Raw genomic sequence first — 23,731 nt, 5'->3', positions numbered from 1 at the left:
GCTCTCCTGTAGTGAGAACACGCTTTGCCATTGAACTGAACAACTGAGAGAATTATGTTGTTGTACACCTCCTGGCTTTTAATTCGAAAATATAGGTTTCAAGTCCATGTCCAGATGTTCTTTCTCTTGCTTGGTGTGCTTGATGGCACATAACTCATATCTTCTGCTTTTTACTTTGAGAGATTATGTGGGTTTGTTTTTCCTGTTTAGAACATTGGCACCATGGAAATAGAGGCAGCAAACAACTGCCATGTCCAAGCCATCGTCCTCAGTAGGACACAGGGTTCTAAGGGTACCACTGTTTGCTGTTCCTCTTCCTTCTAGGCCTGTGGCAGCATCCTGATCTTTATTTGCACAGGCCCTTTCGCACAAGCTTTCCTGTGCCCATCACTTTGGTAGGCCCCCTGTTTTAAGTGTAGGGTAGAAGCCCATCTTCCTTGCAAGTGTGATTCCCTTTGCATGCTTCTTCCAAAAAATGTATGTTCCTAAGTTTAAAGAAATCTGATGATCTTGAATGAGATTCTGCATGTTGGCTTGTGGCCTTCCCTGATGTGTATGGTTCTGCTGCTGGCCTCTGATGCTGGCTTGAGTTTTGTTTTCATGTGGCTTTTAGAAGAGTTTAGATCGTGAGCTGCCTTGTAACCAAAAGGGAGGATAAACTTATTTGATGACCCTCCCCAATCTATGAGGTCATACAAAGAGGCCTTGCTACATGTCCTGCTTGTAACTGAGGTACATCTGGTAGGAAAGCTTCTGAGATGTGGAACCTCCTTGCCTTGGGAGATCTATCTAGCCCTAGCTATGTTAGGTTTTAGCTGCCTGTTGAAGACCTGTTTATTTAGACAGGCATTTAGTCTTAGCTGTTTACATTCTATATTATTGGATTTAGGTATTACTGGATTGTTTGCATTCTACTGGAATTTTTTAGATGGGTTGTTTTTTGATTAGCTTTCCTGAGCACTTCATTCTGGAGAGGCAGGAGACAAGTGGTGTGTGAGAACGGAAGAAAGAGAGAGAGAACACAGACATATACACACAGAATTGTAGAATTGGAAGAGACCCCAGTGGTCACCTAGTCTAGATTACAACTAGATCAAATGTGACAGATGGCCATCCAACCTCTGCTTAAAAACCTCCAAGGAAGGAGAGACATGCCTTTTTTTTTTTTTAGCCACAAGATAACTAGAGGAGGAGAAAGTTACATTGACAGATATCACTTTACCTGCTGAGAAGCATGTTGCTTTGCAGTGGAAGCTTCGCTTAGTTTCAGTGGCTGCTTCTGATGTGGTATGGCAGAGCTGCTCTTCAATACAAAAAGCAAAAAGCCCGACTACGCATGTAGCTATAAACAGTAAAGTGGGCTTTAAAGTTGAAAGGTTTAAAGCAGCCTTTCTCAACCTGTGGGTCCCCAGATGTTGTTGAACTACAACTCCCATCACCTCTAGCTAGAAAGGCCAGAGCTCAGGGATGATGGGAGTTCTAGTCCAACAACATCTGGGGACCCACAGGTTGAGAACCGCTGGTTTAAAGTGTGCTTTAAACCAAACATTTGGTTTCCTCTCTTGTACCTGTCTAAGGGGAGAGGACAAGCTGGAAGAGATGACCGTTTGACATATCTGTAGTAATTAGTACACATTTATAATCAACTTAGAAACAGATGAGAAGCAATTCCAACAGAGACTACCCTGATGTGAAACATCGCTCTAAGAACACATCTGGTTAGACATTGTAAGATTATAGAAACACTCAATTTGGGATGAAAACAACAGATGTTAGTCCTGCCTTATCTACAGTAAAAGGACACTGTAAATATGTATTAACTGGACTCAAGCTTTACTTCCTTACAAGTCCATCTTATGCCACTAGGATTGTGAATATTTCTGCCCACATGACTGGCTAGAACCACTCGTTCTAATAGCAGACTCAGGTGGTGAGTGCTGACAAGAATGTAGGCAAAATGAGGCCACTGAGAACGAGAAGCGGAGGTATCAGCATATGTTAGGGAAACACTGATGTTAACAAATACGTTACACTTTTTAAAAAGCAACTAACAGCCTAGTGCAGAAGAAACATGTTCAGTAGCCATGGAATTTTGAGTTCCCATGAGCACATGCTGGAATCCAGGCAGAGGTGGGAAATACTCATGTCTGAAACCTATGTTTCTATATCCCTGGAAAGGACTCAAGTTGATTCTGGTGAAGTGGGGTTTGCTAGACCATAGGGTGGCATAGTGGGAACCACAACATTCATGGAGGTGGGCAGAACAATGTCATATCTGACAGACTCTCCTGCTGTCAGTGTCTCCCACCTATAAATGGTCACAATAATATTTTGATTTCATATTAGTATTCTGCTGAACCAAAAGATCTACAAGCCCTTTTTCATATGAAAAATTAAGCGAGGCATGAAAAATATAAGAGCTATTTACAGAGATGAAAACCAATGTGGCTTCTAACCTGTGGCCCTATGAAACCACTGAAATCAACTTGATATTTGCTTTCATTTGGCTAGTTCAGAATCTTACTGTGTAAGATTGTGATGTGTCCAACCAAATTTCAGACCTAATTTATGTACATATGTAAATATCAATAGCTTCTCTAGCTTCAGTTGCTGATGTAGCAAAGCTCCATTCATATTTCACTTCCTGATTTCTTTTCCATAGAACAGTTTAACATAATGCAAGTTGCTGTCTCCCCCCCCCCCTTGTTTTTTTTCTTCCACAAATCAAACTAAAGTTGATAATGATTAATAAAGTTTCTTAAATACTAAAATGTTTTCGCTGCAGGGAGAGAGGAAAACTTAGCCTATTTTTGTTTCCTGCTAGTAGAGCAATTAATTATTTAATAATTTAATATCTGCAACTCATTTAGCTGTGAAACATTCTCTTGTGAAGGAGTCAAACAGAGACACTCTTTGTAGAAGTAGTGGCCACCAGAGAATTCATATATTGCTGTTTGCACATTAATTTGCTACTTACAACATCTGTAAATTGTTAATATTAGCTACTGCTCTGCTGACACAGTTGGCTGCATTTGAATAAGCAACATTGGCAGATAAAAGGTCTACTTATACTGAATGCCTCCATGCATTGAGTGTACATTGAAGCAGAAGGCTAAAGGTCAAACCCTGTACCTTACAGCTAAGAACTGAAAGAGGCTATTGGGAATACTGACGTGGTTACTAATACCACGTGTCTGGTGGGACTTAACTTTGGGCGAATAATTGCAGTGCTGAAATCTGCCCTCCAGTGTCACAAAACTTTTCTCTCCTTCACTTTTTTTTGCCTTATTCTCAGAGCACTTTAGAATTTTCCATTTTTGAGCTTACCTTATTGTTTCAAGGTGGCCAAGGGTGGTATATGCATTTTGCCTTCCAGTAAAGATTTCTCCTGCACTCTGCTGCCTTCCTGCCACTCCATGCTTCCTAATCTGAAAAAGCCCCATGGGATGAGTTCCCTTATGACGTCTTGCCCTGGGCTTTAAAACACAGGAACCCCAGATACTCCATAGCTATTAGTGAGATGATTTGTTGAATCAAAGAAAGGGCACTCACAAAGTACCCTTTGGTCACCTCAGAAGTAACAGAAGCATAACAAATTCCTTCACCCTGCCCATGAGAAATTTACCAAAATATCCTCTCCCCCTTGATAATTTTTGAACACAATTTATTTTCTCATTAACTGATAAAGATTGGTTGAAAAAATCCACAGGAGAAAATTTTGGCGAAGAGGTAGAGTACATTACACATTTCCCCCCAGCACTTCCTCCTGCCCAACCTATCGTCATTTTGTATTTGTTGTCTTAATGTAATTATTGTCTTAAAGAGAAGCTTGCTCTAGTTGGTATCCTTATACTATATCACTGGCCAATTACCCTTCTAAGCCCCAGCTCTGTTAAATCACTGGCTGATCACCTGAAGTCTTCTTGCTGTTTTTTTCTTTCAAGCTAACATACTGAAATATAATACAGTGCTACCTCGGGTTACATACGCTTCAGGTTACAGACTCTGCTAACCCAGAAATATTACCTCGGGTTAAGAACTTTGCTTCAGGATGAGAACAGAAATCGTGCTCCTGTGGTGCGGCGGCAGCAGGAGGCCCCATTAGCTAAAGTGGTGCTTCAGGTTAAGAACAGTTTCAGGTTAAGTACGGACCTCCGGAACGAATTAAGTACTTAACCCAAGGTACCACTGTAGTGACATCAGAGGTGGTTTTAGGGTGGCACAACCAATGTGGCAGAACTGGGCACCGCACTGCAAGGGGAACCACAACAATTCTATAGAACGGAGCACAAGAGGCAGGGGGTACCAAATTTGCGTTGCACAGGGCACCACTGAAATTTAGAGCCCAAAGTCTGCCACTGCTCCCATTGGCTTTTCCAAAGGACTTTGGTGGGAGACTTCCTCTGTCCTTGCAGACCTTCTTAGCTTGGGCTTTCATTGATTTCAGCTTTAAAGCATTGGGTCCTCCTTCTTCCTTCCTCACTGCCTAAGCCCCCTATGGACACTGATTGTTTCCCCTGGCAACAAGAGCTTTCCGTTCCAAACTCTCAGACTTGTCTCTTTTTCTTCAACTCACATCTTCACAGTCTTCCGAAGCCCCTTAAAAATGCTGAGCCTGCCCTTTTATTCTCTCCAGTCAGACCCTCCAACCAGTCGCCAGGTTCTCACTGGAATCCCAAAATTTCATTGGCCTATAACTACAGACCAATATATTTGAGTGGAATTTCTACTGAAATGTATGAAAGTTGAATTATGTAGCCAAGTGTCACAACTGAAACCTTATGTGTTCCATAGTAATATTTTCGGCTCATCAGTTTATCTTCCTCCTGGAAAACTGTCAATGGTACCCCAATACAGTGTACAGTGGTACCTCTAGTTGCGGACACGATCCGTTCTGGGGTGCTGTTCACACCCCAAAAAGTCCACAACTAGAGTGGTGATTCTGCGCAAGCGCGGAGCATGATAGAGCGCTTCTGTGCATGTATGAAGCATGCAGAATGCTTCTGCGTGTGCGCGCATGGCAAAACCTGGAAATATACACTTCCGGGTTTGCTGCATTCGCAAGCTGAAAAGATGCAACATGAACCTAACGCGACATGAGGTATAACTGTATCTGGCGTATTTAGGAATAGAAGTCCAGTCTCACCCTTTCACACAATTAACTTGATAGTGTTTGAAACAGCACCATCTTGTTACATTTAGATTTCTCCCATAAAAATACAGTTTCTTAAAGGCATCATCAACAGTCTGTGAACCTGTGGGTATGGGGTGATATATAAATTCAATAAATAATAATAATGATAACAGTCTGCAAAATTCTTAATGTGCCATTTAAACATGCTAAAATCTGTATATACCGTATTTTTCGCCCTATAGGACGCACTTCCCCCCCCAAAATGAAGGGGAAATCTGGGTGCGTCCTATGGGGCGAATGCAGGCTTTCGCTGAAGCTTAGAGAGTGAGAGGGGTCGGTGCGCACCGACCCCTCTCGCTCTCCAGGCTTCAGGAAGACATCTGCAGCCTAGGCAGCCCTGCGGGAGGTCCCGCAGGGATGTCTAGGCTGCGGATAGAAGCCTGCTTCCCGGAGCGTCGGGCGCCCTGAAAGCAGAGCGCCCGGCGCTTCGGGAACACATCCGCAGCCTAGGCAGCCCTGCGGGAGGTCCTGCAGGGATGTCTAGGCTGCGGATAGCAGCCTGCTGCCCGGCGGGCGGGGCGCCCTGAAGCAGAGCGCCCCTCGCGCCGGGCAGACATCCGCAGCATGGGGAGCCCTGCAGGAGTTCCCCGCAGGGCTCCCCACGCTGCGGATAGCAGCCTGCTGCCCGGCGGGTGCGGCGCCCTGAAGCAGAGGGCCCCTCGCGCCAGGCAGACATCGGCCAGCCCCACAAGCTCGGGGGACAGCAGGGAGGTGCAGCTCCGCCATCCCGCTGTTCCTCGACCTTATTTGGTTTCCCCGACCTGCTTTTGGGGGGGAAATAAAGGAAAAAAATTTTTCCTTTATTTCCCCCCCAAAAAACTAGGTGCGTCCTATGGGACGGAGCGTCCTATGGGACGAAAAATACGGTAGGTGCGGGATGTGTTGAGGATTTTTAATGTGCTGAATTAGCACTGCTGAGATGAAAAAGAAACGTAAGTGCCTGTGTCATGGGGTTCTGGGTGGAACAATTGCTCACCATTGCACCTGCCATCCAGACAAAGGACAAAAATCTGGCCTCTCTATTGAAGAATGTCTGCAGAGTCATTGAGCTTTTTCAGACAACAAAGTTCTAGACTACTTGAATGCATAAGTCATTTTTTATTAGAAAGAAAATTGATCTAATGTACCCTCATTATACGTGTTGTTCCTCTTGAACAGCCTATATTGTAAACCAAAAACTAAAAAACGGTAATTCTAGGAAGGACATGCAGGAGTCCACATGGCTTTACATCAAGTCTATTCTATGCATTATGGAGGCTGTTTATTTCTAAATAAACTCAGCATAGTTTCAGCAGTAAAGTATAAACACTTCTGCAAATTTAGTTACAACTGAAGTTTGGCAATCAATGGTTATAATAAACAATGTTTAGCTAGATGTCTACATTGTAAAGTCTTTCAAATTCTTATTGTTTGCAATCTATGTGTCTTCAGGTTTCTGGAACTAGAATTGTTTTTGTTCGTTAGTTGGTTTTAAATAGAATAATTCCTTGTAATGTGGAAATAGTGTAGACGCAAAATGGGTCCATCTAAAATAAGATGGTAGCTTCTCCATACTCAGCAGATGCAGAAGTTACAGAAGTTCTTAAATAAAAATAAAATAAACTTTTAAAACGCTCCAGAAATGGCTGCTTACCCAGTCATAGGGTGGGCAACTGTTATGGCCCACTCGGCCCGGCCGGACTGGCTGGATTTCAAATCAATTACCTGGTGAGAAAGCCTCACCCAGGGAGCAATGCTTGGGACAAGTAGCCAACACTTTGGGGAATTCCCAGGCCGGCCGCTGGGGATTGGTGAGGCTTTCTCACCAGGTGATTGATTTGAAATCCAGCCAGTCCGGCCGGGCCGAGTGGGCGGGGTTTGGGAGGCCAGCAGCGCTAGATCGCAGGGACCTTTAAGGTTTCAGGATTTGTGGAATACTGATGAGCATAGAGGTAACTAATCCCATCGTCTGGAGATGGAGATTCCACACTATCATTGCCCTCAGCAAGAAAACACATTAGTGTACACTGTATTAGCATTCACATGAGGTTTATTTTCATTTAGGATATTGAAAATGCTTATTTTATTTGCAGATGTTGATGAATGTCAGGCAATTCCTGGAATCTGCCAAGGGGGAAATTGCATCAATACAGTTGGATCGTATGAGTGCAAATGCCCTGCTGGTCACAAACAGAATGAAGCAACTCAGAAATGTGAAGGTAAGTGTAACAAACGGGAAAAAAACCTCATACATAGTGTTCACTGCCTGTTGTTTTATGATATATTGGAATGAGAGTATGGGGGACATAGTTTGGGGTTTAGAGTCTGGACCCTAACAGAGGAATTCAGTCGGATGCTTGATAGGAACACCAATTTTCATTTTCTCCCAGAAAAAGCCAGCCATGTACACTTTGCACCCTATTTATTTTTGCTTCTTCCAGCTATTCCCTCTCCGTTTTTTGAAATTTGCCAAAACACTTCATCCTCCATTTCCTTCCTGCTTCAGTCTGTCAAGCAACCTCAGCATCATGGGACAGCGACTCTAAATCCCTTCTCTCGTTCTCTTGTATAAGCATTTCTGGAAATATTCCAAACCCTCCCTTAGGCTTAAGAACTCTTTTTTGACCTCTTCTACTATTAAATGAATTGTAAGACCTAAGAAGATCCATCGTGCTGACCATGAGAGAGTGAGGTAACGTAATCTGATTGCACAGGTGTTTGAGTGAGAGAGGAACAGTGGAAGAGAAAATCCATTTAATCATGAACAGATGAACCACATATATGTTATGTGTAGATTAATTATGTTTTAACTTATTTGCTCATTTTGACCAAACTTTGACAGGAAAATCTAAGTTCTTGGGAACAGTGTTGGGGGGGGCAAGGTAGCAAGACCAATGTTTTTTCTCTCCTGCCACATTCTTTAAAATTGTACTCCTTTACAATTCCTGCTAAATAACAGACATTGTAACTATGAATACAATTGCTTAAGCTTTGAAGAAAAGCTAGCAAAACAGAGGATATAACTCCAGTTTTTAATGAAGGAAAACAAACATTTTGTTTAGGGAAGTTTTTAATGTTTGATGTTTTATCGTGGTTTTAATATTCTGTTGGGAGCCAACCAGAGTGGCTGGGGAAACCCAGCCAGATGGATGGGGTATAAACAAATAAATAAAAAAATTATTATTATTATTATTATTATTGTTATTATTATTATCACTGAGAAAATATTTGCTTGGAACTATATCATAAATAAATCAGTTTTGGAATAAATAATAAAGGTAATGGTAACAATAAATAGAGAACTGTTGTATATTTTCACCATGAGAAATCCTTTATCTTCTCTTAGTGAAAATTTGGAAATGGACTGTTACTTGCGCAACAGCAGCTGAAACAAATTAGGTGAAAATGGCTTTAGTTTCTAAATTTAGCTGTACATAGTACAGATATTGCGTAGGCAAAGCAAGTGTGGGTATGTCCTTGGCTTTTGTGCTATATTGTGGAATTCACAAGTTATTTGTTTTTTAAACATGTAACATGTAGGCAAGAAATGCTATTATTATTTCCTTCTACCCTTCTCCTCCTCCTCCTCCTCCCTTTTCTCAACTCTTTCTTGCACACAGATCACACATCACTTTTCATGCATTCTCCCCTCACCTGTTGTGCATCCAACTTTGCCCATGCACACAATTTTCACCTTCTCCAACACCTTTTTCTACCTCCTCTTCTCAACTCTTTTGTACACAGACCACCCCCATTTCTATGCTTCGTCCTCTCGTATTCGGCAGCCCTTTTCTGTACACACACCATGCTGAAAAAGTGTTGCTGTGTCATTAGGATGAATAGACGCTTAAGAGTAAGCCTACCAGTTTGTTCAGTTAGCAAATGTTAAGATCAGGTGGTGGGTGTTGTACGTATATGGGTAAAGGTAAAGGGGCCCCTGACCATTAGGTCCAGTTATGGCCGACTCTGGGGTTGCAGCGTTCATCTCGCTTTATTGGCCGAGGGAGCCAGTGTTTGTCTGCAGACAGCTTCCGGGTCATGTGGCCAGCATGACTAAGCCGTTTCTGGCAAACCAGAGCAGCGCATGGAAGCGCAGTTTACCTTCCCACCGGAGTGGTACCTACTTATCTACTTGCACTTTGACGTGCTTTCGAACTGCTAGGTTGGCAGGAGCAGGGACCGAGCAATGGGAGCTCACCCCGTCGTGGGGATTCGAACCGCCAACCTTCTGATCGGCAAGTCCTAGGCTCTGTGGTTTAACCCACGGCTCCACCTGCGTCCTTGCATGTTAATAAAATTGTAGAATCGTAGAGTTGGAAAGGACCCCGCAGTGCAGGAATCTCAACACACGGTTCCTCATCCAGTCTGAAACCATGCTGGACCCTGCTTAGCTTTGCAAAAGTTTTATTGCAGTTTTATTGCTGCAGTGCTAGGACTAATATATCTTCTAAATTACTACACTGAATCATTAAGATGTTGAAGACAACACATGGTACCTACCAGCAGTGAAATAAATTCTGTGAAGCTGCTATGGAGCATTTGAGGGCTGTGTATCCTGTATTTCTCTCACATGAAGCAGTGGAGGAAAGGAAGTGGGGGAGTTTTAAACAGCCATTTCTCCCCCTCCCCTTCAGTCTTCCTCCCTTCTTGCTGTACTCAAACAATGAAAGAGTTTGAGTAAAGTGGGGGTGGAGAGACACTGAGATGAAAAATGTGGTTTAAGACAATGGCAGAAGTTTAAGTAAAGCAGGGATGCAGTGACACTGAGGGGTGGTTGTTGTTGTTTAAAACAATTTTAGCAAAGAGAGTAGCTGAGATGGATGAAACGCAGAAGCTAGTACTAAAAAGCTAACATAGCAGAGCCTTTCCAAACTCCCTACTTTTTATAGGCAAAGCTTGTTTTAAAATTTCCCCCTCAGTATCACTCCCTGTTCACTCTACTCAGTGAACTCTACCACTTGTTTTAAAATCACCACTTTCCCCCTGTCATTTTTTTTCACCTCTACTCTGCTCTCATTTAAAACGTCCATTTCCTCTTCATTCCCCCTTGCCACACTTTCTCTCTCAGTGAACCTCCATCCCTGCTTTACTCAAACTTCTGCCGTTGTTTGAATCACCTACTTTTTTTGCTTCGAGTGTCTACCCTTCTCACTGTATTCAAACTTCTCCCACTTCCATTCCTCAGCTGCCTCACGTGAGAGAGATAAAGAATACAGAGCCCTCAAATATTCCATTGTATGGAGGTACTTTACTCAAACCTCTGCCATTGTTTTAAACTAGCATTTCCTCTCGTTTTGCTTCCTCCCTGCTTTCCTCAAGCTTCCCTCCCTTCTGGCTCCCATGCCATGGGCCACTGCTGTTGTGAAAACTGCCTTCTGTTTTGCTTCCCCACCTCATCCTGACTTCATTCAAACCCGCTCCTAGTGGGAGCTGCATAATGACAACCTTACATACATACATTTTTGTTGTTGTTTAGTCGTTTAGTCGTGTCCGACTCTTCATGACCCCATGAACCAGAGCACGCCAGGCACTCCTGTCTTCCACTGCCTCCCGCAGTTTGGTCAAACTCTTGCTGGTAGCTTCGAGCACACTGTCCAACCATCTCGTCCTCTGTCGTCCCCTTCTCCTTGTGTCCTCCATCTTTCCCAACATCAGGGTCTTTTCCAGGGAGTCTTCTCTTCTCATGAGGTGGCCAAAGTATGGGAGCCTCAGCTTCATGATCTGTCCTTCCAGTGAGCAGTTGCCATATTTCAGAAAGTGAAAATCTGAACCCCAAAGTTGTTGAGCTGCTTTTTCTTTTTTTTTCTTTTGCCAAAGTTATTGAGCTCCCCCCCCCCCCAATCTTAAAAAAAGATTTTTTAAAGCTATTTTGGGGGAAATTTGCCAAAGAAGCAACACTGGCTGGCATGGGCTAGCATATGCCCAGGGTTTCCCGGACGTTTTAAATAATTTTAGAAAATTCCGCCATTTTTGACATACAGTCCTAACATATATGACGTTTTATTGGAAGGGGTGTGGGTGGGTGTAAACCTTCAGACAGGGCTGAAAGTGTAGCAGACATTACCTATTCCTGGCATGAATCAGTTAGAAAAACAAGCTATTGTATGTTTTAATGTAAAGAAATCTGAATGCCACAAACCATGAAAAGCTTAGTGACCTATATAAATATACTTTTAAAATAAATTTTGTATTTGCAGCTTTACCAATAGAATGATTAATTATTTCTGAGTTTTTAGAACTTAGTGAACTTATATATATCAGGCAAGGCTAATTATTTTAAAACATTTTTTTGAGATATGTGCTATTGGGGAATAGAGTACATGCTGAACTAATTCATTATAGCGTTCTACTCTGAATAAGTGAGTGGTCAAAAACAAATCAGAAAAACAACAAGCAAATGGCCTTATGGGTGGAAAAATAGTTAAGTAATTCAGTCGTCATCCATGAATCTCTGCAGTCATTGGTCCTGGAAACGAAGTGGCAGGCAATGCAACTGTTGGATCCGGGCTTCTTCCAGAGGGGCTTCTTATGGGATGGGGAAACCTCCTTAAAAACAAAGGGTTGTTTGTCTTTTCTGTTTTATTGTACACTCATAGCCTCGTACCTGGAATTGCTTGGAAATTCTAGGAAACCAAAATATCACTGTGCTTTTCAAATCAGTGGTTAAAATCAGTGTAGTTTTGTAAGGTGCAGTCCGCCATCTCGATTCAAAATGGCTTTCAGTTGGATCCAAACATAGATGAAAACCCCTTCCTTGGCTTCAAGAACTAGTATGCAAACTTTGGTCATGAGTACCTTGAGAGGTATCCAAATGCACAGAGAACAGCTTTCTAAAACAGATAGTAGATTTTTATTGATTTATTTAAACCAGTTTGTGAAAGCGCGCCTGAAATTAATAAAAGATGCTTTAGGTTTTTGAAGGTAAACATTATTTTAGGGGTTAAGTTGAGCTCCTTCAGTGCAGGAAACGTTTCAAAATATGAGAGTATTGACAAAATTGGGCTTATTATAAGGCTCAAAGAGCAAGAGAGAGCATGAGAACTCAGTCAATAGAAGAATACTTGTTTTAATCTGGATTTTCTTTTCAGTGATCTCACCAGCAAGTATTTAGTTCACTCCCTTCCCCTCTCATATATGTAAAGCCAGATCAAACATTGCAAAGGGGCAAACGTGTTGCAGGCCTTACCTAGGCAAGATGCCAGTTTTTAACAGGAATGGTATGACTTTGACATTAACTATCCATTTTTTCTTTTTTTAAAAAAGAAAATAAACTAAGAGTCATGTAATTTCAGTTTCTTTTTTACCTTTTGGACTTGAAGAACCAGATGTGCTTTAGCATGCTTAAAAGAAACGTTTTTCCTGGCAGGAATGTGAAGAAGTATTCACATTACATTCTCAGTACTTTGCTGACCAAAATTGCTTAAATAACTTAAGAGCACAAAACCTACTGTAACTCAGTAGAACTTGTACTCTGGTCTCATGGATCCACAGGTTAATTAAATTTTTATACTCTTTACAAGACTTTCATTTTATTTCTGGAGGATTTTACTTTAGTGTAGTAGTAGTAGTAGTCTAGTATTAAGGGAAAACTATAAAGGCTTAGTGATTTTCTCAGTGTTCCTGGAAATACACATTTAATCCTTAATTCTGTGGGTATCACATTTTTCTTTTTTAGAAAACCCAGTACAAATAAAAAAAAAATTTTGTTCGTGGTACTTTACATTTTTAAAGCATTTCTTAAGTTTATATACATAATAAAAAGTATTATAATGCTTCTGAAAGTCACTTGTCTTTGGCCCTCATTAGACGTTTCCCCCCCTCCCTATCTATGTTTGGGATACAGGGAAAAGTCCCTAGGCTTGTCCACTCCCTACTCAACCCTTCACTAGTTTACTTTCCTCTATATTTACTCTTTATCCACATTTTGTTAAATTAGATTAATTTATATTGGCACGTGTTGCTTCTTGCTTATTCGCCTAAGTAAGCAAGACAGTACTGGGATTTTTAAACTACTAGTAACAAAAGTGCAATAGCCACTTGGATGCACAAACACTCCCAGATTAAGTATTCCTATACCAGTGTATAAGTTAACAGGTTCATGGATTTTTGTGAACAGACACACAAACAGCTCATCAACAAATGGTAATTACATTTTATATATTTGAAATGCTTCCAATACAGCAAATGATGAAAAGGGAACATGCAACTATTCAGAAATGTCTTCAAACTTTTTTCTGGCAAGGTTAGTTCCCAATTATTATATCCTGTTCATTGAAGTCATTTTGGTAAAGGAGATGACCTCTAGCTGACAAGCAGGGAAGTTGTTTTGCTTGGCAGGCAGGCAGGCAGGCTGGCTGGCTTTTTAGTAAAATGTCCCACAGGTGGGAATTTGCTATCCATTTTATGGCCATGTCCAGTCCCGTCATAGGTGTAATGCTTAAAATATAACTTCTTCTCCCTCGCCTTGCACAACGCTTAACAACATTTTCACCCTCATTTTTCTTCTTCTTTCAGTTAAGAGGTACAGTGGACGCTCGGGTTACGAACGTGATCTGTACAGGATGCATGTTCACAACCCACAGTGTTCACAACCCGCGTCTGCACACGCGCGGGTTGCAATTCAGCGCTTCTGCGCATGCACAATCACCGAAACCTGGAAGTAACCCATTCCGGTACTTCTAGGTTTCAGCAGTCCGCAACCCGAAAAAACACAACCTGAAGCATCTGTAACCCGAGGTATGACAGTATTTGTGTTTAATTGGATGTTTGTCTTTACTGTTTGACAGAACTGGCTTAAAACAGTGCTGGCTTGGTCCTTGATTTTAAAGGACTCGGGAGATTTTGTGGTGATGATGGCTAAACATTCTTTCACCTCCTAAAGGCCAAGTCATGTGCAGCAGACGGGCTTAATACTCATCCACTATGTGTTCCAAAAGAACTCTGCAACATTTGAAGGAGAGATGCGTGGTTTGTAAACGAACTGTGCACACTCTCCAAGAAACAAAATATTAGAGTTGTGTATGCAGTCTCAGTGGTAGAGCTTTTATGTGTAGAAGGTCTAAGATTTAATCTCCAGGACTGGTGGTAAAGAACCCTTATTGAAACTCTGGAGAATTAGTGGCATTCAATGTAGACAGCATTGAGCCAGATGAACAAACGGCCTAAGTATAAGGCAGTTCCCGTGTTCCTAAACTTGCTTTTTAAAATTAGTTTTTATTGAAGATTTTCTAGTGTTAGAGCAAACAAATAAACAAGGAAGAGTACCGTATTTTTCCGTGTATTGGATGAGGTTTTTTGACTCAAAAATCACGTCAAAAAACTGGGGTCGTCCAGTACATGGATAGTGGCATGGCAGGGGTGGGGAGGGGAGAAGCGCCGCGCCGCCAGCCAGCTCTTTGACGGGAGCGCAAATCCACCCGGTGCCGCTGCGCACGGGAAGCACTCCCTGGATCGTTTCCCATGCACGACGGCATCGGGGGAGGTTTCGCTACTGCAAACTGGATGACTGGAGGGAGCACAAATTCACCCGATGTCGCTGCGCGCGGGAAACAATCTAGGGAGTGTTTCCTGCCCACAGCTGTGTGGGGGGAGAGGCTCAACAGCTTTGGGCCATCTCCCCTCATTTTCTTAAAATTCAGTCCCCCAAAATGGGGGGGGGGGAGTCTTACACAAGTGGGTGTCTTATAGACGGAAAAGTAGGGTGCATATAACATCACCATTTTTTACTCATAGTCAGTTCATTTATGTTTTGTGTGAGACACTATCGTCGTAGACATAATGCAGTTGTGGCAGGGAGAGATGGGGAGGGAGAGAGATGGGAGGGTAACATTCTTTTGTTCAATTGCATAGTGTTTGGGTAGGGTATTGTGTCAGCATCACGTCGGTAGGTCCTTTATTTGTAAATTTATTTATTTTTATTGGCACTGCAAGAGATTAGGGGGTCAGGAGCCTGGTTGGTTGCATTCAGTTGGTTGCAGTGTGGCTTGTTTGTTTGTGTTTGGGGGCAGGGTTGTGTGGTCAGATTAGCCATATTGTTTTGTATGCATCATAACTAGACACTGAAAGGACCTATCAGGAGCGAACATGGGCTACTGGTACCAAAATGGGTGGGAAACCGCCCAACTAGAAAAGTTAGCCAACAAAGTGAAATTAGCACAGGGACAAGCGAAGGAGGATGCCTTCACCCTGGCGTGGTTCCCCTTTGTCACATACACAACACAACACAACATGACAATGAACTAAACTTGTTTTGTTCAAATCATCAAATGACAGATGAAACACATGCCTTTTTTATCAAGCTTTCTGTTAACACCGACCTCATGGTTTATTTATTTAGCTGTTTTTTTGTATTCACTTTAATATACATAATTTGTGTCTTAAATACAAAAAACTAGCACCTTGAATAGGCTCAGAATGCTATAGAAAGCCAGTGTCCTAGCACAAAGCAACTGTTGCATTCTGCACCAGTCACAACTTCTGAACACCTTTCGAGTGAGGAATTCCATAGCTATAGATAAAGGCTCAAGGATTTGGACTCCTTTTATGAGAACATTATGAGGACAATGTTCTTCGTTTTTCTTTTTATCCAACTTAAAAGGCAGCTGAGGCAGAATCATCTGGCTATAGATTGAGACGTACAAACCCTACAGAGTTTCACATAGCTTCAAAATGGAAAACATAAGTCAGTTCAAGGTTTGTGGAAACTTGGCCTAAGCTTGAACAAAATGAATCCCAGTTTAAACCTGGGCCAGCCTCCAAGTTCGTTACAAAACCTGAAAGCTGGCAACTTTTAACTGGTGATAGATTGCATAAAGAGATTTACAAGGAGCTCTGACTACATGTACCAGAGGTCACTATAAAATGGCATTGCTTTGTGAGAATCATATCAGAGATACTACAGGAACAACTATATGGTTAGTATAAGAGCATAGCAGTATTGTCAAGTTTCACAGTGTGGTTTGAAAGCAATGAAAATTTTAAGCTCCATCTCTCACCAGTTATATGCTGGTAGCCCCCCTCCCTTTTACCTTCTTTTCTTTTTCTTTTTTTTCTTTTTAAGAGAAGGGAACAGAAAAAGACACATTCTCTTTTTAAAGGAAAATAAAGTACACGGAGAAAGGCAAGAAAAGAAACAGCATGTACAGTGGTACCTCGGGTTAAGTACTTAATTCGTTCCGGAGGTCCATTCTTAACCTGAAACTGTTCTTAACCTGAAGCACCACATTAGCTAATGGGGCCTCCTGCTGCTGCTGCGCCGCAGGAACATGATTTCTGTTCTCATCCTGAAGCAAAGTTCTTAACCTGAAGCACTATTTCTGGGTTAGTGGAGTCTGTAACCTGAAGCATCTGTAACCCCAGGTACCACTGTACTATTCTAATGCTTTGTGCACTTTAGTACAGTGTGAGGCATACGCCATAGAACCAATGGGGACTGCATATCCCCATAAGAGCTGACCCAGACCCTGCAATCACAATCTGAGGCCCTTCTTTGTGTCTACCTCCTCCACAAGAGGTCTAGAAGGTGGCAACACAATCACAGGCCATATACCATATGCTGCATAGTCTGATAGGTGATTTTGGTGCCCCCCTCCGGGGAGAGGGGCTGGTTTTGCCAACCCCTAGATGCACCTGTAGGTTCCTTTGAGCCTGTAGGTACCTAAAGCAAGAAATCTGGGGTCCTCCTTGAACCTTCCCAGTCAAGTTAAAAATAGAAAAATCAGACCCTCCAAGTATCCCTATTTTCCAGGGATATCCCTGGCTTAGAGAAGCCATCCCGGTTTCTGATTTGATCCCAAAATATCCCACTTTTCCTTAGGATCTCACTATTTTCATTGGAGAAATGTTGGAAGGTATGGTAGGATGTTCCTGAAGAAATGTTGGAGGGTATGGAGTTATCCGACCCCTGAGCCGTCTGAAGGCAATCCTGTATCGGGAAGTGTTTGTTTAAATGTTTAATGTTTTATTATGCTTTTATATATGGTGGAAGCTGCCCAGAGTGTCTGGAGCAACCCAGTAAGATGTGTGGTGTATAAATAGTAAAATTATCATTACGGAATGGGACGTCTGTTTTTGTAGGAGAAATGCTGCAGGATATGAAAAAACTACTTAAAAGCATGTAAACAAGGCTTTGTGCCCCTTTTAGGTTCTTGACTGTGACCAAAGGGGGGACGGGACAAGCAGAGAGAGGAGTCAGTGGAACACAATAGAAGAGACGGAAGGGAAGGAGAAGGGAAGGGAAGGAGAAACTACCTAGAGTGGGAATGGTCCTGGCATAGTCTCTTATAGACTTAGGAAGACTGAATTAGTTTACACCAGGCATAGCCAAATATGTCCCTCCAGCTGTTTTGGGACTACAATTCCCATCATCCCTGACCACTGGTCCTGTTAACTAGGGATGATGGGAGTTATAGTCCCGAAACAGCTGGAGGACCAAGTTTGGCCATGCCTGGTTTACACAATCTAGTTGAGGACAGGACTCATAAAGACTGAACAATGCGGTTCCATGACTTTTCTGAGGGGTGATGTAGCACATAACACCTTGTAGGCAATGATTTGCTTTGTGGAATTATGTGTAGAGTGAAAATCTAAGAGTTGTGGCCCTGTGGGCCATATGCAGAATGAAAGTAAGGATGAGCAATTCCCCCTACTTCAGAACAAAAGCAAAACATTTGTTCTGAAATGGTTTAGTCACCCCTATGAGCTTATAGCTTACGAACTATATCATATACTTCCCTTTCTGTGTGTTTGGCATCAGAATGACACAATGCAACACAATGCAACATGGAATGATCCTGCTGTGAAACATACTCTTGTCAGGAAGATTATGTGTATGAGATGCTCTCGGGAATTAATCCCCTGTTTAAGGCCCAGAAATAATCCGCCCCCTGCTCCCCACTTTCCATGAGAAGCTCACAAATTCTACTATACAAACTGCCTTTTCTTCTCACTACATTCGCTTATACAGGGATCTGCTTGATGACTGTAACATAGGGAAAAAACCCTTGATGTAGAGATCTGAATTGCAGTGAAAGTGAATGTACTCTTTTCATTTCTAGCCTAGGGTATATTAGCAGACATTTGTCTGATCCTGGTGGAAATAAAGGGATACATTTTATACCCTCTTGTGGTCACTTTGGAGTAATTCATTCTTGGGATACATGCTTATTAGAACAAGCAGACTTAAATATAAATGTATTTTTTCCTGACACACATTACACCGTGTATGATCCTCTACATGTTCAGTAATGGCAACTAGAATCAAATTGTAAGTGTTTTCTGTTGTGTAGTGAAATTTAACTCTAGTTGTCATTACTGAGCATGCTGTATTGCATTTGAGCATGCTTGGTAACATTATATATACAACTGTGGCAGGTGTGATACATTGGCACAGGGAACTTAAAGAAGTCCAATATTTACTAGCGCAGACCGTATGCTAAACACATCAGGTGCTGTAGTTAGAGCACAGTATAAATATTTGTATTCATAATACACATCAAAAATGGTTTACAACAAACATATGTTTATGCAATAAAAAGCACATACAAATTTAAAACCAGAGATCAGCTTTTATAGGTCGATATTTTCTTAATTGCCTGCATAAGTATGATGGCATAGATAAGTTTCCAGAGGCCATTTAAATATTAAAAGAGACAGCACCTGTTGCATCTGTTGGCAGAGCATTCCACACTAAAGGCTTGATGATGCTAAAGGATTGGGTTCTTGTTGCCGTCAGGTGAGCCTTGACAGTCAGTGAGGAGCAGGGGCAACTAACAAGGTTCCTGCATGTTAATTCAGGAAATGAGCTGGGATATAAATGTTTAGGAACCTGGGGTACCTGAACCTAAGTTGTGCCACAAATGCCAGGGGGCTGAGGAGTATTCAGCCAGTACTACTCTCTGAATGCAACCCTAAATATTAGAGTGGAAGCACCATAGTACTGTGCCTCTGATACCCATCCCATTAAGTGAGTCCAAGAGGCTACCATGGTCTGTTGGCACCAAAAGCTGCTGAGAGATCAAGCAGAAGTAACAGGGTTGCGCTCCTCCATCTCTCATGATAAGGTCAGAGCAATCAAGGCTGATTTAGTTCCGAAATCAGGACTGAACACAGATTGTAGTAGATCTAGCTAATCAATCTCATCCAGGAACTGCTGCATAGGAATCAGTCTCATCCAGGAACTCCTAAGGAAGAAAAAATATTTTAAAAGTGTTCTTCATCTGCTTATGTTTCCAGATATTAATGAGTGCAGCCTCATTCCAGGAATATGTGATGCTGGTGAATGTTCCAACACTGTGGGAAGTTATTTTTGCCTCTGTCCACGTGGTTTTGTGACATCGACAGATGGCTCTCATTGCATTGGTAAGTATATTATTTTATGGATCCTTTGGGTGGTCTTGAAGCTCACTGCTGACCAGTTCCAACCTACTATTCCTTGGACATGTTCATTAAGGTTTCTAGTCTATGAACTTAACTTTCTCGTCTTCGGCCATCATACAACACTGGTCACATCCCACAATCTCCCTATTTGTAGAGGAAGGAGCTGTGATCCTTGCATGCACTGACCATTAAAATAAATAAATGGCGGTGTGTTTGCAAAAAAGATTCTGGGACCTTCTGGTGAAGGGTGGATAAGAAATACAATAACAGCAATAATTTTATACAGTTTGATTATAGTCTACTTCCATGGTTTAAGATTGTGTCATTTCCAAACTATATGTACTTCAATTTTATTTGTGATGTTTGGAAAACAAGACACTTTATATAAACAGTCCGTTAGTAATTTTTCTCATTATCCATATCCAGATCAAAGAGCAGGTACATGTTTCTCCAGTCTGGTGAATGGTCGCTGCGCACAAGAACTTCCTGGCAGATTTACCAAAATGCAATGCTGCTGTGAATCTGGACGTTGTTGGGCACTTGGATCTGTACCGGAAATGTGTCCTGTTAGAGGTTCTGGTGAGTGCTTTTATATGCCCAGTTTTAGTTAGGATCACTGGAATAATATTGCACCAATTTTGAAAATATAATTGCATTTTGCTTCAAAAGTACATGAAGGTCCCAGCTTGCACTTCTCTCTGATCAGTTACTGTTAAGGGACAGCCTCTTTCTATTACTATTGAAAATACTTCTTTAAAGCCGTGATTATTTAAAGCAATCATAGCTCATTTCGATATAGAGAAATAACGACTCCTTGTACTGCATATTTTTAACTGTTATATTAAATTGAACTGGAAGGATACAAGGCACCCATATTTCGTTTTATTTCTCCAAATAACCTGGGAGGAAGAGGTTTGAATAGAGAAACATTCAAATTTGCAGAAAACATCTGAAATAAAACCGAAATCCTCCAGGAAAATGCATTCGCTTAAAAGAGCTGCCTTTTTAACATAAGAAAATGCTAGTTTTCTATGTTTATATTTATTATCTGCCTTGCTGTATTGAAGTCTCTCCTGGTCCAAATGCCTGATGTCTTTGTGACCTGCTTTTACCTCCCTCAAATCAGAGTTCCCTTTGAACTTTTTTTGGTCTTGCTAATCCCAACACATACCACCTGCATTCCATAGTGATCTGGCTCCATATCACTCATATCCCCATCCTTACTTTATTCCCTTTACAATCCCTAAATGTTTTCTAAACAATCTTAATGTCAATAATATTCCGCCTATTCCAAACAATAAAATAACTTGGATAGATACATTCTCTTGGAGTCGGCTGAGGTTTTGTGTATTATTCTAAATGACTGTTCCCCGCTGTCTCCAGTGCTTGCTTAGCAAATTAATGTGACTGAACTAGGAGACAATGGTTAGTGATGGCGGCCAATTCCATATTTACTCACATGAGTACACATTTGGAGATGGCTGTGAACATTTACATGAATACAAACAGTATAATCTAAAACTGTACAGAAATTATGGTTTATCTTGATAAGTTACGCCCTTTCCAGAAGCAAATTTCGTATCGGTGCAAGACGTATATTTTTCTTTCTGTCAGCCTTGGGGGACTTAAAACAAGGTAGAAGAAAGAATATACTCTATTTTTGAGCTGCTGAATAGTTGACAATAGAGTCTGTCATGATAACTCTTGGGAGTAACCTTGCAAAAATTAGCTGTGCCCAAAGCTAATTGAGGTGGCAAAATCTCTAATAAGTAATACAGTGGTACCTCGGGTTACATATACTTCAGGTTACATACGCTTCAGGTTACAAACTCCCCTAACCCAGAAATAGTGCTTCAGGTTAAGAACTTTGCTTCAGGATGAGAACAGAAATCGGGCTCCGGCGGCGCGGCAGCAGCAGGAGGCCCCATTAGCTAAAGTGGTGCTTCAGGTTAAGACCAGTTTCAGGTTAAGAACGGACCTCCGGAATGAATTAAGTCCTTAACCCGAGGTACCACTGTAGTATGTTTTTAAGTGATTATCTTATTTTCCAAAATAGATGAACTGGTGTATGTTCCTACCTCCTTGTGAAAAGATGAGATATTAATGCTTCTGTGTTGTTTTTCATTTTCTTAGATGAATATCGCAGGCTGTGCATAGATGGCATTCCTGTCGTAGGGGGTTCCAGACCTGGTGGTACAGGAGGAAATGGGTTCTTTCCTGGAGGAAATGGAAATGGCTATGGCCCAGGAGGAACAGGATTCATCCCCCTTCCTGGAGGAAACGGTTTTTCCCCAGGTGTGGGTGGGGCTGGAATAGGGACTGGTGGCCAAGGTCCCACAGGAAATGGCCCCATCATTACAGGGCTGAGTAAGTTGCCATATTTGACTGTTTTTCCATGCAGTGGATAATTGATTGTGTGTGTGTGTGTGTGTGTGTGTGTGTGTGTATGTATGTATGTGTGTGTGTGTGTGTGTGTGTGTGTATATATAGTAGTTGAGAGAAAGAGTGAGTATCCCCTGCCACTGTCAGTACTGCTGATTGCAAGTTAAAATAAATATACTATGGAAAATAAAGTCATTTGATCATCTGGACCTAACTTTAATGTTGTAATAGAACTTGGATCTGTTTTTCCTCCCCTTAGCAATACTCAATCAAACAATAGATATTTGTAAGCACCATCCAAATCTTTGTTTAAATGGACGCTGCATCCCAACGATTTCCAGTTATCGATGTGAATGCAATATGGGGTATAAGCAAGATGCAAATGGAGACTGTATTGGTGAGTGCAACTTCCGATTTCACCTGCTTTTCATCCGATCTGTAAGCATCTTTAAAATACCTCTTCTACAGAGATACTGAAATATGTCTTCTAAAAAGATGCTGAAATAGTAAAAAGCCCCCAATGTGCTCTTGAGACTTTATTGCAATGAAATGTAGATTAATGTGATAACTATGAAGAATTATATTGTCACATATTTTTACCATATTGATATAAAACTTATAAACACTTATGTACACTGATGCAAATGCTTACTAGTTTTCTTCTATTTTCTGCAAAATGTATCGAGCATCTTGCATGGTTGGACTGCACACACAAAAAATGGCCAGTAGTTTAAGCAGTCTCTGCTCTCCAGCCCTTCCTCTGGTCAGATTGGCAGCCAACCAAGGCCGCTCTTGGTTGAGAGAAACTATTGAGGGAAGTAACAAGGAACTCTGTGTAATGTCTAGATGATCAAACGAGCTACTAATAAGAGAACACTTTTCTGGAGGTTTAGCAATCTAATATTAGGGATGCTGTATCATATGGCAGTACTTCCTGAATTATTAGAACATACTTGGAAGCAACAGTTTAAAGATGCTACTTAGTGTGTTCTAGCTGTTTAGCAACCACCTCCACAGTTCTAACAATGTATGTATTAATCTGTAAGGCTATTCACTGGGATATTAGTTTTCCAGTAACTGGACTGCCCAGTGAAACAAAATAAACTACTAAGTGCTTTGTAATGAACTCCCACAATAGCTAGGGCATTAAAGAGAGCAGCTGGGACATTTAGAGAGCTGGAAAATGTTCAAAGGAAAACCATTTGAGCAATAATAGGGTACTTTGAGAGGTACAGTGAGCAGATGAGAGTAAAGCCAAAATAGCACTAAGTAGACAATGTGTTCTCATGTGGGGGGCATTTGCAAGGAGATTCTGTTTCTTCAGAAAGGTTTCCAACAAAAAGTAAGAGTTTTACTCTTGTCAGGCATTTCCTTATTGAAAAGCCATTGTACATTTATCTTTCCTCCCTTCCACCACCAGCAGTAATATGGGAGTTTACTAAATTTAAACGAGTTGATCTGAATAGAAATATTCCCTGTAGACATGAATTTAGTGAAAAAAGCGAACTGCTGGCTGCGTTTAAAAGATTTGCTTATCACACAGAGTACATGTATTTGCATAGGACATAAAGTAAATATATGTTCTGTAAACTTAGCATTTTCTTTCCGAAGAAACCATGCCGAGGCGGAAGGAGTCTTATGTTTGTTGTTTATAAATATCTTCCACCCGTGAATATATTAACAGCTCAGTACAGTACATTCCTTTAAGAAGTTCTTTTATTTTCATATGAATTTAACAGACAGGATATAACAGGCAACACATTCATGAGGACCTGTGGCCTAGTTGAAATAATATCAATA

General features: G+C 41.4%; 1 protein-coding gene across 1 annotated transcript in view; it reads left to right on the top strand.

Moving 5' to 3' along the window:
- The window catches only part of FBN2 (fibrillin 2), a 138,169-nt gene that overhangs the window by 33,585 nt on the left and 80,853 nt on the right, over positions 1 to 23,731 (top strand). The window contains exons 7-11 of the mRNA XM_080973330.1: positions 7,267 to 7,392; positions 19,406 to 19,531; positions 19,976 to 20,128; positions 21,683 to 21,916; positions 22,191 to 22,328. Of these exons, the coding sequence (XP_080829456.1) occupies positions 7,267 to 7,392; positions 19,406 to 19,531; positions 19,976 to 20,128; positions 21,683 to 21,916; positions 22,191 to 22,328 (777 nt within the window). The remainder of the gene's footprint in view (positions 1 to 7,266; positions 7,393 to 19,405; positions 19,532 to 19,975; positions 20,129 to 21,682; positions 21,917 to 22,190; positions 22,329 to 23,731) is intronic.

Source organism: Podarcis pityusensis (genome assembly GCF_964106645.2).
Source record: "Podarcis pityusensis genome assembly, chromosome: 11".
Lineage (NCBI taxonomy): Eukaryota > Metazoa > Chordata > Lepidosauria > Squamata > Lacertidae > Podarcis > Podarcis pityusensis.
The sequence above is the reverse complement of the archived record's forward strand: the minus strand, read 5'-3'. Positions and strand labels throughout refer to the sequence as shown.